The sequence below is a fragment of the Pyrus communis genome, chromosome 5 (assembly GCF_041283825.1).
Source record: "Pyrus communis isolate YQ-2024b chromosome 5, ASM4128382v1, whole genome shotgun sequence".
Lineage (NCBI taxonomy): Eukaryota > Viridiplantae > Streptophyta > Magnoliopsida > Rosales > Rosaceae > Pyrus > Pyrus communis.
In genome coordinates, this window is record NC_142569.1 from 4,450,461 (window position 1) to 4,465,134 (window position 14,674).

Consider the following 14,674-nt stretch of genomic DNA (forward strand, 5'->3'; position numbering starts at 1 on the left):
ATTTGGGTTGATCGGAGCATTTCTTTATACAAACTTTCTCCGGTGTGAATCTTTGAGAGATTAATCTTTTACTTATAGGATGTACCTTCCGGCGTAAGTCTGCAGATCAGGCATGAAACGGTTCACTTTCCACTTTTACGCAACAAACACAAAGGCGTTATCTTTTTATTTCAACTTCAACAAAAATTCAATGAAGAACATCAAAATACTTTTGGAGTGGAAAGAATCCCTCACGTAGCATATGGTTGCTATTTACATCCCCAAAATGTCAAAAAACCGTGGCAACGGCAACTTATGGCTGTACACAAATTTCCGGCCAAGAATGTCACTCGACGCCCTCTTCATCTCGTCCTCTCAGTGTCGCACTTGTTATCTGGCGTATCGTTCTTTGACTCCACCTCACTTCATAAATTTGGCGAGCGAGGGCGTGCTTCGCACTCAGGAACGTTAGTAAGACTCTTCACTTTCCATACAGGATGAGTGTTATACGGGGCTTGTTCTTGATACCTGCACCTGAAAACCAAAATCAGTGAGCACAAACCTGAACGACTATCAACGAAAGAAACCGAGATTTCAAATAGGTCTGCTACTGTAACATCTAGCTACCACGGCGAACTCAAACCTGGTTCCGAAAGCTCATTGCAGCGTGCCAGCTCTGAGGATCTTGTAATGTCGTGGAAACGTCACTGATGAAGGTTAACGTAGACGGTTCTTCTCGTGTGTTAGCTGTTACAGAGGGTGGTAATTCTCTCATGACCCATAAGACAAAGGCTGAAGGTATTGATGAACCTGAAAAAAACAGTATAAACATCGTAAAGATACTAAAAACGACAGGATTCATCTAACCACGAACAGTAAAGGAATTTAGAACGACCTACCCACGAAATAATATAAAATCAGTAAAACAGAAGTATAAACATCCTTCATACGCTGTTGATGCCAATCGTAAAGCATCTGCAGAACGATATGGTCAAGTTTCAGAGATTCATTAAACTGACTTAGATGTCTGAATAACGAAAAAAACCTTTGAGCTAACAATCAAGTACGTACAGGAATATCAGTTAATAGAGCCACCAAAGAACTTGAGGCGAAACAGAGAACGGAAACAACAGCTAAACCTGCAACCTGTCAACAAAGAAGACGGAAGCAAGTGATAAACTATAAGCCACTGATATATGTTCACCGAACAATACACTTTCCGAATGATCTGATACTTTAACGGACAGATGAATGATTATATACAACATGAGATTATGGAAATCAAGAAAACAAAGACCAAAATAAAAGTATACCTTCCACATCTCAGAAGAAGCTCTCTCAGATCTAACGTTTCTCATTCTCAGGCATAATAGGAGCCCTGAAAATCCAAGACAAAGCAAAACGACACTTCAGATTGAAGGATAAGTATATAGAGGTGTTACTGACACTCCAAAATAGTCATCGCGCGCCCCTTCCCCTATAAAAATAGGGAGGAGTTGCACATAAAGAAATGCAAGAAAGTACAAGAGTGTGAAACGATAGTTACTCACCATAACACGCTAATGCTCCTCCTAATAATAGTATTGCTATTGCAAAGAGATCTACATATACCTGGATAATGATAAAATTCATTGCACCACGGGTTAACTACTCGTTAATAAGAAATAAGTACGATGCAAAACTGCATATTCGGCCACAACAGTGATAACCTTCTTTACATCATCAAAAAGGAATTATACACATTTTAAACACCGCTACATTACTAACAGTCTGCATCCAAGTTATAAGCCGAAGAATTATTTTATGGTCTGAACACAAAACTGAGGCAGCAAAACCTTATTTCTTTTAGCATCTAAATATAGCAAAACTGGAACTATAGCATAGCAAAGATAGAAGGTGATCACACATGTAACAATCTAGAATTAGCAACGCGTTCATACCCGAGCCACCAGTGCAGAATCAATATGATTTTGTCCCATCCCGATCCAAATTATCACTGCACTTGCTATCATTATAACAAAAACTAGCAAGGTGACCTGGTAGACAACCTAAAAGTTAATAAACTTTAACATTAATTTGCACAAAACATGACATAGGGAAATCATGCAACGCTAAGGACTAATATTAGATCATATATGAGTAGATAACAGGGAACCCTGAACTGTGGCAATACCAAAATTACGATTCTCTGGCGGCTTCCAATACGAATAAATCGCAAAGGAAAACAGGTCCTATGACTATCTCTGTCCAATGAATCTGGTCTGCTGAATGTCTGCTCCAACAAAGCTTCACGAAAATTCCCTTCATCCTCATCATCCTCATCATCTGCCTGGTGACACAGGTCAACCCTAAAGAGAGATGTCATATATAGCTCAAACAAAACACCCTTTTCAATATAAGTACCAACTTGAGAAAGGCAATATTCAGGTAAAGAATGGTTGATATATCTTTATTCATGTAAAAGAGCACTTCCAGATCTCTATTTTCTGATGGCTCATAAAAAACACACTATAGAGACATTAGTAATCAACAACAGATCCTAATTATAACAGAATGGCCTGAAAAGAAAACAGGAAAGGCACACCACAGATCTATCAAAGCCACATCCTTCAAATCCATAAGCAATGGATTTCTAAACCGTTCAACGAAAGAAAAATACAAAAGTAACGGGATCAGCTATATGCTGAATTGCGGATTCATAATATAAAAGTATATGGGAGCACTATATGTCTCCATAGATGTTGATTTATTATGTACGTACTACTTCTCAGGTAATGCTGGTTATTCATCTTCACATCCATACTTCTGTTATCCTCATCCCATGGTTGTGTTTTTTCCTAGTTGCCCAGCACAATGTATGATGTTACTATTATACTTTTTAATTAACAGGTAATCTACGGTCACACAATACTCCCAATGCACTTTTCCATTTCATCCATCTTACTCTCTAGTCCCACCTCAACCTCTGTGTTTGCGAATGGAAACAACAGTGCTGCTAATCGAAAACATATAAGGCAGGTTGTATCCAAGATAGATGAAAAAAGCTAAGATCTCTACACTTTTTTCGACATTTTCATGAAAGTTCGTGAGCTAAGTTTTGGATTGTTTAAAATGAAAAAGAAGAAAAGGAAATAGAAAACTTACCAGAACGATAAAAGTAGAAGAAACACTGCAAAAAACAGAATTTCGGGTAATGCTGCAAAGCATTTTAACCATTCAGATAATCTGACCAAGCACTAAAGATAGATATATGGCGTGTATTGAAAGAGAAAGCATACCCATGAGGGTAAAACCACAAGAGTTAGACCAACATTGCCACCCCTTGCAAGCAGCAAAAAGAGTTAATACAAAATAAATTAAGCAACCTGTCACAGACAAGATCAAATAAATTAAATCAGTTTGAATCAAGATGTAAATACAACACGCTTGTCGAAGTCATAAGTTAATGGAAAAAATCATTACGTAAGATGGTATCATCAGTTCTGTATCTTGGTTGTGTAACAACTGGCTATTTCAATGAGTCCAAACTCATGAAAAACCAACAAGTTGTTGCAAAATCAGTCATACATAGAACATCAGGTGATTTCAAAAGCCAGGAAAAGAGAGCCAAAATATCAAGGCTCTTGATATGCAACATAATTAAGGCGAAGCATTCTTGAAAGAGAATATCAGATCTCAGACAAGAATAGAAGGCAATAGTGCATCAGGATTGGGAATAAACAATTTTTACCCAAATTAGAAGAGCCAATCAACATATGAAAAACCTGCAGCGAGGCAATAGTATGTATTAAGACAATGCCAGCATGCTTTAGTAAGCTTCAATATAGCAATTAGTCATGCCGTAAGTACATATACATATTCACATGCGTACAAGTGAGGATATTCATGCAGATGCAGCACCAAACACTAAAATATTACTGCATAGCCATCATGCACATGTATGATGTACCCCTTCATCATTTTCCTCCCCATATATGCATCCGTTCTAAATTGAATTTCCCTACCAAATTCTTAGGAACAATATCTATAGATGCAATTTTTTATGGGACTCAACCTTGGGAGTTGTCATCCTATGACTTTAACGTATTCAGCAACAGCACAATTTCTCTAACAGTCACCAAAATCTTCACATTAAGACTGATTCCTAGGAGGCCTTACGATGTCAAACTACTACATCCAGACCAAATAGGTAAATCCCGCAAGCTAACAATTTCTTTTGAAATTTAGCTACATCATGCATGCACGCACGCACAAACACATGTATAAATGTCAGGAGTTTTAACGAAACACTCCCGGTACTGTTCACTTTATAGAAAAGGACATTTTAACTCTAAAAAGTCACTCCTAGTACTATTCACTTACAACACCTTTTTGTCCCTTTGATTAAAACTCAAAGTTTTCAAGCCTTTTTCATTAGTTTTCCTATAAACGTGTTGGTATGTATGTATGCATATGTATGTATTTGTATTACATACCTGCATATATATAGAAAAAATATACACAAACAAACAAAAAGAAACAGAAATAAAATGTGAATTTGAATAAGGAATAGTAATCTTGACCAAAAAATAAATAAATAAGGAATGGTAAAGCATGGTTCATCACTTACTTTTTGTCGAGTCCAGCCAAGTTGTGAATTCCTCGAGTGAATTCTAATTAACTGAAATAGCAAGGAAAAGAAACTCAGAATCATTTCAACAAAAGAACCTCATAGACGCCAATCATAGGCTTCCCCAGTTTTAAAATGTTGATGTTACCAAATTTACTTAAACATAAGAATGTATCTTGAGGATAAAAGTTATGGAGATTGCGAATGGGGATTTAGCAGTAATCTTAAAGTCACGCTCACTGTTCTAAAAATCCCCGCCTAACGCCTAGGCGCCGAGATTGAGAATGGGGATTTAGCAGTAATCTTAAAGTCACGCTCACTGTTCTAAAAATCCCCGCCTAGCGCCTAGGCGCCTAGGCGGTTGGCCACCGGCCCGGTTAATGCCTAGGCGTTTGAAAATTTAGAAAAGGCGCCTAGACCTGCTGAGGCACCCGCCTAGCCTGCCCAGACATGCCTAAACTCCTGCCTAGACCGCCTAGGCACCCGCCTAGTCCGCTACCAGACTAGTGCCTAGCGTCTTTTAGAACCTTGGTCAAGCCCAAGTCTCATAACCTAGCTATTCTTCAGAGTGAGGACTAGTAAGGCTCCATGATGTGATCTTTCAAGTATCCTGAACATAAATTAAACTAAACACACCGAACATTTATAGGTATAATTACTTACAAACCCGTGCTAAGAACAATTGGTCGACAAAGCTTTGAGCACCATGTATTTGTATTCATTACACTAGCTATACAAAACATGATCTCAAACAAATTAACTATCCCATATGATCTCCTTCATGTATCAGTTAATTATATATCTTATTCGTTGAATTCAAAATAATTCCTTGTCTCCAATTTCCCCATTGTAATCGGTTCATGTGTATTGAAAGGAAGAGTTATACCCTGGGCAAGAACCTAAGAAACAAAAAGGGTCACTGCCTGCTCTGAAGCACACATTCTTTCTATCAAAAATGGTTACTGGTTGATCTAAAATCAATCCATTCACATATTTATGCAAAATCCCAATTACCAGTCCAACGAGAAAACCAAATGACAAGTAAAATTCTCAAAAAATCAGAAAAAATATCAAGCAAAATGCCCATTTCAAATTGTCCAAAAACATTCAACGTGCTACCAATCCCATTCCTCAAGTTTCACAGTAAAGCACATTCCTTTAAAACCCACATTGACCATCTTTCCCACAATATAATCTCACCAAACAAAACCCAATTGGGAAAATTCCAATGCACACAAAACTGAACTCAAAAACAAAAGTAAAACAAATATATAAATAAGAAGCAAACCTGATAAAATGCAAGAAGTGCTATAATGCCATCAACCAGAGCAAGACCCACATTCACTCCCACCAACACCCTTGGAAAGCAAGACCCTTCTCTCAATCCAAACATCCTCCTCCAAACTCTCTCTCTCTCTCTCTCTCCCCCTCCCTCCCTCTCCTCAATAACCCACTCTTTCTCGCTCTAGATTAATTAAAAACTAGACAGCTAAGCAAAAGGGCAAGGCTAGGGACTGCGAAGCGTACGGACCCCTTGTGCCTTTGATGGTATCCTTCACGACAGATCTGTGCGCTGCTTCTGATGCTGCCTTGATTTCATCTTTTTGCCGTGTTGCCCCCACAACCCACCAACGAAATCTTCCAACTTCACAGACCAAAATCTTGGTGGTATTTGGAGTAATAACCTTGCGATGTCGAGGGTAAATCGATAGTTTGGACGCACACGGTCTGATTCTCTCGCACGCGGGCGGCTTTGATTCTCCCATGAATGTATCATTATCAACGTATCAAAATCATAATTTTTGCCCTTTTTGACTCCCACGGGTTTGACTTGGTATTTCAACCAATCACAAAAAGGCTATAATTTCTTTTTCTTTTTTTTTTAATTTAATTATTTTTTTTAGTATGTAAAGTTTTGCTAAAGGAGGTTAGCTATAGTCTTCGCCTTCCCTTGTTTTTTCTTTTAAAATATACTTTTCTTGAGGATTAATGATTACTTTTATATTTACTTTAGGGGTGTGATATCCACACATTTTTTTTACTTCTCTTACATCCTTTTAATTTTCGGCAGTCGGATCGGATGAATTGAAAAATATCAAATGACATGAATTAACAAAAGGTGTCGAAGAAGTAAAAGAAGGTGTGTGGATAACACACCTCTTACCTTATTGTTTATTAGTTTTTTCATCACAGGCACATGTGGAAAATCTTTTATTTATTACAACCGCTACGCATATCCATTTTGTATTCCTATTATTCGCAGTTAAATTAGAAATAATTTTTGCCATGTTGAGAAGTTTTTGTTCCTGCCTAACAATACGGTCATTTGTTCAAAAAAAAAAAAAAACCAATACGATCATGCCAAAAAATATACTTATCAAAATGGAAGATGAGGATCTTTTTTCTTAACAAACGATATATTACATTACAAGGTCGATGACGTAGGCTAACCTTAAAATGACCTAGCAATAATATGGTTCAAATTCGTTTTTGACGAGAATCAAACCTAAGACTTTTAACTTACAAGTGAAGATAAATACTACTAGACCATAGTGACAAGAAGAGGACCTAGTTGAACACAAAAAAGTGTTAAACTATTCTAATTTCTAACAAATTGCTTGAACCAAGTAGCAGCACTTAGATGAAAAGTCCACAGATTAAACAATTAAATTGTCAAATAAAACCTCGAACGTAAAGTTAAGATTGAGAGCACAGTTGACAAACTCTCCCTCGAAGCCTCCACCAGCCAATTGATTTTCGTTGTAACCCCTACTTTGTCTATGTTTTCAATTCTTGGAGGTTGGATCCTTGACAATTTTCTTCATCTGTTCTTTATTTCCGGTTCTCATTTCTCTCCGCTTCTGCTAAACTGCTTCCATCTGCATGTTCTCGTCCTTCATCATAAATCTGCAACTGCAAGAAAGAAAGACATAACAATCCACTAATCTGAGAACGTCAAATTGTTTGATCAGTGGAAATGGAAAGAAAAAACAGTCTGGTGATTGGAACTGCCACTAGTTTCGAAAGTGGAGTGCCCCCAACTGCATGCATGGACGATTGGGAGAACCGAAACAACAATCCAAAACAAACTTGGAAGTCAAGCAAAAAAAGTCCAAATTAAACGGATATCAGTACCGTGTGAACGATCTTAACTGAAACCATATATCGACAGAGTCACAGACCTTTGCAGAAGGTTGATATGTCTAAATACAAGTTAGTTTTTTATCGTTAATAATTTTGACACCATCTTATGGTCAATTATTTATTAGAGCATCTCAAAATTTGTTCATCAAATGATGTGGCCTTATCTCTTAGATTTTCCAAATTGGCAAACAAATTTAGTAAATAGATTTAGTGACTCTAGCACTAATTTAACAAGAGTGTGTTATGTTTCTATCACACTATTTTTTTACATAAAACTACCTTAACTATGGGTAAAACTACAATTTCATACCTTATGTTTTAAACATTGTAATGTCATACCTCAACTTATGAATTCGTTGCAATTAATGTCATACCTCAGTTAAATTTTCTGTCAATTTAGTTGTTAAATGATGACGTGGCAGAAGCGATGCCCACTCCTTTGCCACGTCATCATTTAACAGCCAAATTATTATTTTTTTAGTAAATAAATTATTAATTAATTAATACTTGTTTATTCCAATTGGCAAAGGAGTAGGCCCCACTCCTGCCACGTTAGCATTTAACAGCCAAATTAACAAAAAATCTAACAAAGGTATGACATTACAATAAATTCATAAGTTGAGGTGTGACATTGCAACGAATTCATAAGTTGAGGTATAACATTGCAATGTTTAAAACATGAGGTATAAGATTGTGGTTCGACTCATTGTTGAGATAGCTTTTTGTAATTTACTCTTCTTCTTTCTTTTTTTTAATACAAGCAATATTACTAATGTAAATTACCCTAAGGAAAGTGGGGAATGTTTGAACTTAGGACCTGGTGAATTAAAGCAGAAGACTTTCATCACCGAAACAATCCATCGCTTGCCTATATTAGGCTGTCATTGTCACATCCCGCCTTCCCTCGCAGAGATATTGTCCGCTTTGGCATTCCCTGCCCTGGACTAGGTCGCAGACAGCAGGGCTACCGCACGGTTTTGTCTTTGCAAGCCGCAGCTCCAAAAGGCCTCTCTGAAAGGTACATGCAGGCATGGACATATAAGGCCCAAAGACCAAGCCCTCACGGGCGATGTGGGATACTACAATCCACCCCCCTTAGGGAGCCCGACGTCCTCGTCGGCACACCACGACCGTGAGTCTGGCTCTGATACCAAATTGTCACATCCCGCCTTCCCTCGCAGAGATATTGTCCGTTTTGGCATTCCCTGCCCTGGACTAGGTCGCAGACAGCAGGGCTACCGCACGGTTTTGTCTTTGCAAGCCGCAGCTCCAAAAGGCCTCTCTGAAAGGTACATGCAGGCATGGACATATAAGGCCCAAAGACCAAGCCCTCACGGGCGATGTGGGATACTACAATATTGTCACATCCCGCCTTCCCTCGCAGAGATATTGTCCGCTTTGGCATTCCCTGCCCTGGACTAGGTCGCAGACAGCAGGGCTACCGCACGGTTTTGTCTTTGCAAGCCGCAGCTCCAAAAGGCCTCTCTGAAAGGTACATGCAGGCATGGACATATAAGGCCCAAAGACCAAGCCCTCACGGGCGATGTGGGATACTACAATCCACCCCCCTTAGGGAGCTCGACGCCCTCGTCGGCACACCACGACCGTGAGTCTGGCTCTGATACCAAATTGTCACATCCCGCCTTCCCTCGCAGAGATATTGTCCGCTTTGGCATTCCCTGCCCTGGACTAGGTCGCAGACAGCAGGGCTACCGCACAGTTTTGTCTTTGCAAGCCGCAGCTCCAAAAGGCCTCTCTGAAAGGTACATGCAGGCATGGACATATAAGGCCTAAAGACCAAGCCCTCACGGGCGATGTGGGATACTACAGTCATGCTATCATTGTATTAAAAATTTATCATATTTCATCTATCTAGACTTAGTTAACTTTGATCTCAAAAATGTGGACGCAAATCTAACGCACGACAATATTGTAATTGTATCTCTTTCGTAAAGACAAAAATTCCAACTTTTAATATAGGAATTAATAAAGTATATAATATATTAACAATCAGTTAAGACATTACTCTCGCAAGTTAATTATTGAAAGTATAAAAAAAATCTTATTGAGGTTGAATTGTGAAACAGTAACATCATGTGACGAGTCTTTCTAAGGTGTGTGGCACCAACATATGCATTGCCAAATAACACATTAATTTATGAGTAAAATGTCCAACTTCTGGTTAGAATAATATTGGTAATACATCGAAAAAATAAAAGCTTTTAGGGGAAATGTTGGTAATATACTAATATGACTAATTAACTGGAAATTAATTAGTTAAAACCCAAAACAAAATAAACTGGGGAGAGAGGACAATTTGAAAAGCATATCTAGTTGGTCAACAGCATTGAATAACCAAGATGCGGTTTTCCATCCTATATAAGCACATGAATTGTAAGGAAAACCAAACCAAGCAAACCTTCTTTTTACAAGCCAATTACTAAGAAAAACAATTCTTTCATCATTTTCCAAATGGCCATGGAGGGAAAGCAAACTAGAGGTAGGCAAAAGATTGAGATGAAGAGGATCGAAAACGAAGAGGATCTTCTTGTTTCTTTCTCGAAACGGAGATCCGGCGTCTTCAAAAAAGCTAGCGAGATGATAACACTATGTGGCGGTGAGGTGGGAATTGTGGTTTTCTCACCATCTGGCAAGCCTTTCTCGTATGGTCATCCATCTGTCGACAATGTCATCAATCGGTTTCTGGACCAAAATCCACCCGAAAACGATGACTACACTATTCAGTTCATGGAGAATCATCGACAGATGAGAATTTCCGAGGCTATCGAACAGTACAACGAGCTTATCAACCAGTTAGAGGATGTGCAGGAGCGACAGAAATCGCTCCTAAGGAAAGCCAGGAGAAGGAGGAATCGAGAGCACCTGTGGTGGAGTGCACCCCTTGATGAGCTTGGGGTGGATGAGCTCAAACAAGTCTATGTATCCTCGGCGGAGATACACATGACAATCTCCAACCATCTTAAGGAGAGGAGTACCAATATTTTTGGTGCCTCCTCTTCTGGATCTGTCCAACAAACCAATCCCAACTTTGATGCAAATCCAAGTGGGACTGGTTCTTATGCATTTCCTCCTGGCTACGGCCATTAATTTTGAAAAACCCTCCTTAAAGCTAGCTAGGGTTTTTCAAAGTAGGACACATGAGTGGGTTATTTTACTAAATCCAAATGCCCCTTTTATTACTTAGTAATTTCAATTGTTGCGCCCACATGAGTTTATGTAGATTTACTTTTTGTTTAATTATAATTATTAGTTGCATTTTAATTCAGAATTGAGTTATATGAGTAATTGAACCATCAGTAGAAGTGTCGTGATCATATTTCAACATAATCAAAATTAAATGACTAATGTACGTATTTGATATTTATGACTTGTGCTCATAAGCGTTCTTGCTATAACATATTTTTATTAGAGACACATGTTGTAATTTTTATAAAAAAATTCAAGGACATGCTTTTTTTCAAAAAAAAAAAAATTTGATAATGCCTTTTGCCATAAAGCATCTCATCACATTTTGGATTACATCTCATCACATGTGTTTCTCCAAATAATTTGATAATTCCCGGTGTTTGGCAGTTAGGAGGAGGCGGATCAGAGCCGTGACTGTCCAATTGGCGGAAGCGTTGGGAGTGCTGGAAGGTTGCTGCATGGCGAGACAGAGGGGGTTCTCCCGCATTGTGATTGAGTCGGACTCTAAAGGGATCGTTGAATGGCTGAACGGGTGTATTAAGCAAGGGGCTTGGGAACTGTTCCCTGTTCTTGGTAAGACACGAAGCGAAGGTGAATCCTTTGTTTCTTGGGATTGGTCTTGGGTGCCAAGATCAACTAACAAAGCCGTGGATCATGTGGCATCACATTCTAGGGTGGAGATGTGCGACTTTGTATGGGTCCGTAGACCCCATCTTTGTTTGTTCGTATCCTGAACAAAGATGGTCTCCCTTGCCCTCCGTCCAATTTGTAGTGTATGTTTTGTATATATAAGGGTGACATGTGGTTTCCATGTTATGTTCTTGCCCTTCTAGTGTTGTTTCTATTTTGATGTTGTTAGCCCGTGTGGCTTTATGTATCCCTGTTTTGGCTTTGGCCCTGGTTAATGATATTCTCCAATTCTTCAAAAAAAAAAAACACACACACACATTGCAATCTCATCTGACCAACTAGAGAAAGCACCACTATTTTTTTCAACAACCAATTTTAGTGGAGGGGAAACTGAACTCAAGACCTTTAGTGCAAGAGTGAATTATTGCACAACAAATTAAGCGACAAATCTTTTGCAATTAGATTATTTAGTTGATAAAAAATTAATTTCTAAGATGAAACATGAGACCAGTAATACAGTATGGCCTAGTGACATTCCTTTTACTTTGATCCATTGGATGCTTAATCCTAACCTTCATCTCTAACATCATTTTATAAAGAAGAAAATGAAAATATTAAACAGATATGTTTATTTACAAAATTAAGATAAAACACCTGCCAAAAACTATAATACATTCAAGGAAATATCATTTAAGGAAAAACATCGTTGGCAATTAAAGAATGGTAAGTTAATTGTAATTGGTAACCATGTTCATTGGACTTTCGCCTTGCCAGTTTAGAGGCCATGCGTTATCACACTATCCATGGATCTATTACTTTGTGATAATTTTCACATTTTTTTTTACTTTTTACACCTATTTTTTAATTTATGATTCTTGAATTAAATAAATTAAACGAAAACAACGGACCTCATGCAACAAAAATAAGTGAATTTTTTTTTTATTTAAATTGTGCGTTTATCGTTTCCCTAAATACATCTCATTTTCCTTTTTAAGTTATAACTGCCATTTATATAGGAAAACTCAAACAATGGGATAGCTACAAAAAGAGAGCTTACCTAATATGTAATCCAAAATTTTTTTCCTCATTCAATTCCAGAATACGGATTGCAAAATTTGAATTCAATGATGCCAACCCAAAGTGGCCAGCTCCAATGCAATATGGAAATTTTCAAAAAGAAAAAGGAAAGATAATATAAAATTTAATAACTTTATATATCAGCAATTTTCTCATAAAATAAGGGCTAAAAACCAATATTAGAAACATTGAATCATTACTTGGGGTACTTATATCCCAAGCCCTATATATACTCCTTCACTTACATCAACTTCCCCATAAATCTTCCGATAAAAATCCCCCCCTCCAAAAAAAAAAAAAAAAAATCATTAGCCATGGGGAGGAGAAAAATTGAGATGAAAGTGGTGGAGGATAGCAGCTCTAGGCAGGTGACCTTCTCCAAGCGCAGGAGTGGCGTGTTCAAGAAAGCAAACGAGCTCGCCATCCTGTGCGGCGCTGAGATTGCCGTCCTTGTTTTCTCTCCGGGAGGGAAGCCCTTCTCGTTTGGGCACCCGAATGTGGAGTCTATCGCAGATAGGTTTCTAAATGAGGAGTGCCCTAAATCAAAGTTTAGGGTTTCAAAGAATGATGAAAAAGCGGGGAGGCTTAACCAGCAACTGGAGGACATGGACAGCCAGTTGGAGGCTGAGAAGAAAAGAGGACTTGTGCTTGACAAGGCTGTACTGAAAGCAAGGGGTTTGCCACTCAAAAGCAAACCGCCGAGCTTTCGTGAGCAGAGCAGGGCAGATCTTCGAAAAATGAAGGCGTCGCTGGAGGCGCTGCGCGAGACCGTGAAAGAAAGAGCCACTGAGGTGGAGGCATCGTCTTCGCTGCTTCTCCTGGCAAATGACAGGAGAGACTGATATGACTACTGTTGCTAAAAATGACAGACCTTAATTAGGTAAACTTTAGGGAATGAATGTCTTTCTGCGCTTGTGTGATGCTGGTGTTAGGTCGATTAATTTTGCTGTACCTGAGATGGAATTTCCTAATACATGAAATGGGTTGAAGGACATATGTGGTTGCTTATATATTATATTATTTTCAATTGTCTGTTGGTAGAAATGTTTTGTGTGCTTCTATTGTTGAGTTGTGTCCCGGGTGTCAATTATTCAAAGAGACTGATCATTCATTCACTTCTAATTATATTAATATTATCTCAATTTAACGACCTATTTTTAGGTATTGAGTTTTACCTAAAAAGTCTTCGGTGTTATTAGAGGTAAAACCATACACTCATATATTGTATTTTATTTTCTCAATTCTCCAATGTGAGACTTATTTTTAACTTGTCCCCTCACGCGAGACCACTACATAGTGACCACACGTGCAACCAATCTCACATCAGACATTAAGCACAAAAGCACGGTGTTACATTAAACCTAGTAACTCGAGCACGACATGGACCCACAAGACCCACAATCAAACCCGCTTTGATACCATGTCGGATATTTAGAGAGATGAGTCATTGACTCACTCCTAACCATACCGATATTGTCCTAACTTATCTACCTATTGATATGTATAGTACTTTTCAACAAAATGTCTCGGTGTTATTAAGAGTGAAACCATAATCTTATATATTTTATTTTATTTTCTCAATATTTTGATGTGGGACTTATATTCAACAACAGGTACTCACTTGGTGACACATTATTTAGCTTATAAATTTAATCTCCTTAGCATTACTCATACGAGAAATTATTAAATACTACAGTATCACCACGTGGATGCGATACTTTCATTGAAAACTTGACATGTGTCATTTATTTTTACAATTGGATTTGAAATTCATTTTGTCTCTTTCAAGAAATTAAATTAAGAAATTAAAAAAAATCTGAAAATAGAGTAAAAAACCTGCCTCTGGACGCCGGACTCTCCATCTCTTTTCCTTCCTCTCTTCTCCTGCTCCGTCTCTCCCTGCTCATCTTTTTCTTTCTATGTAAATTTTAATCTCAATTGAGAAAAGATTGATGCCTATAAAATTATTTTTATAAACAGAGTTGGCGACCTTCGGGGTCTTACCCCTAACCTTCCCGGCACGTGCAA

The 14,674-nt window shown here is 38.2% G+C and overlaps 2 protein-coding genes and 1 pseudogene across 6 annotated transcripts; 2 read left to right on the forward strand and 1 right to left on the reverse strand.

Moving 5' to 3' along the window:
- Nucleotides 1–133: 133 nt before the first annotated feature.
- Nucleotides 134–6,239, reverse strand: LOC137726623 (tobamovirus multiplication protein 1). 5 transcript variants are annotated; one of them, XM_068465559.2, is made up of 13 exons: nt 5,877–6,239; nt 4,589–4,639; nt 3,710–3,743; nt 3,258–3,344; nt 3,124–3,175; nt 2,153–2,327; nt 1,920–2,015; nt 1,530–1,590; nt 1,293–1,357; nt 1,051–1,125; nt 879–954; nt 623–789; nt 134–513 (listed from the first exon to the last, which is right to left on the reverse strand). In XM_068465559.2, the coding sequence occupies exons 1-13, from the start codon at nt 5,979–5,981 to the stop codon at nt 484–486; spliced, it is 1,074 nt and encodes a 357-aa protein (XP_068321660.2). In that variant the 5' UTR covers nt 5,982–6,239; the 3' UTR covers nt 134–483. The 5 variants fall into 5 exon arrangements, with proteins under 5 accessions (XP_068321660.2, XP_068321662.2, XP_088549992.1 ...); XM_068465561.2 differs by having other exon boundaries at nt 3,124–3,148; nt 5,877–6,210; XM_068465560.2 differs by having other exon boundaries at nt 471–507; nt 5,877–6,210.
- Nucleotides 6,240–10,153: 3,914 nt separating this feature from the next.
- Nucleotides 10,154–11,816, forward strand: LOC137724585 (agamous-like MADS-box protein AGL62). Its single transcript, XM_068463346.2, has 2 exons — nt 10,154–10,894; nt 11,327–11,816. Exon 1 carries the CDS (start codon nt 10,205–10,207, stop codon nt 10,838–10,840), a length of 636 nt encoding a protein of 211 aa, XP_068319447.2. The 5' UTR covers nt 10,154–10,204; the 3' UTR covers nt 10,841–10,894; nt 11,327–11,816.
- A 1,107-nt stretch (nt 11,817–12,923) lies between these two features.
- LOC137724354 (agamous-like MADS-box protein AGL29 pseudogene) lies at nt 12,924–13,654 on the forward strand (annotated as a pseudogene).
- Nucleotides 13,655–14,674: the final 1,020 nt, after the last annotated feature.

Excerpts from the sequence above, each read along its gene's own strand:
- LOC137726623 (XM_068465559.2), bottom strand. The coding sequence starts at position 5,981 with ATGTTTGGATTGAGAGAAGGGTCTTGCTTTCCAAGGGTGTTGGTGGGA. Across the intron at positions 1,126-1,292 it reads CTTCTTCTGAGATGTGGAAG|GTTGCAGGTTTAGCTGTTGT; the intron begins GTATACTTTTAT and ends CTTTGTTGACAG. Across the intron at positions 514-622 it reads CAATGAGCTTTCGGAACCAG|GTGCAGGTATCAAGAACAAG; the intron begins GTTTGAGTTCGC and ends TTTGGTTTTCAG.
- LOC137724585 (XM_068463346.2), top strand. The coding sequence starts at position 10,205 with ATGGCCATGGAGGGAAAGCAAACTAGAGGTAGGCAAAAGATTGAGATG.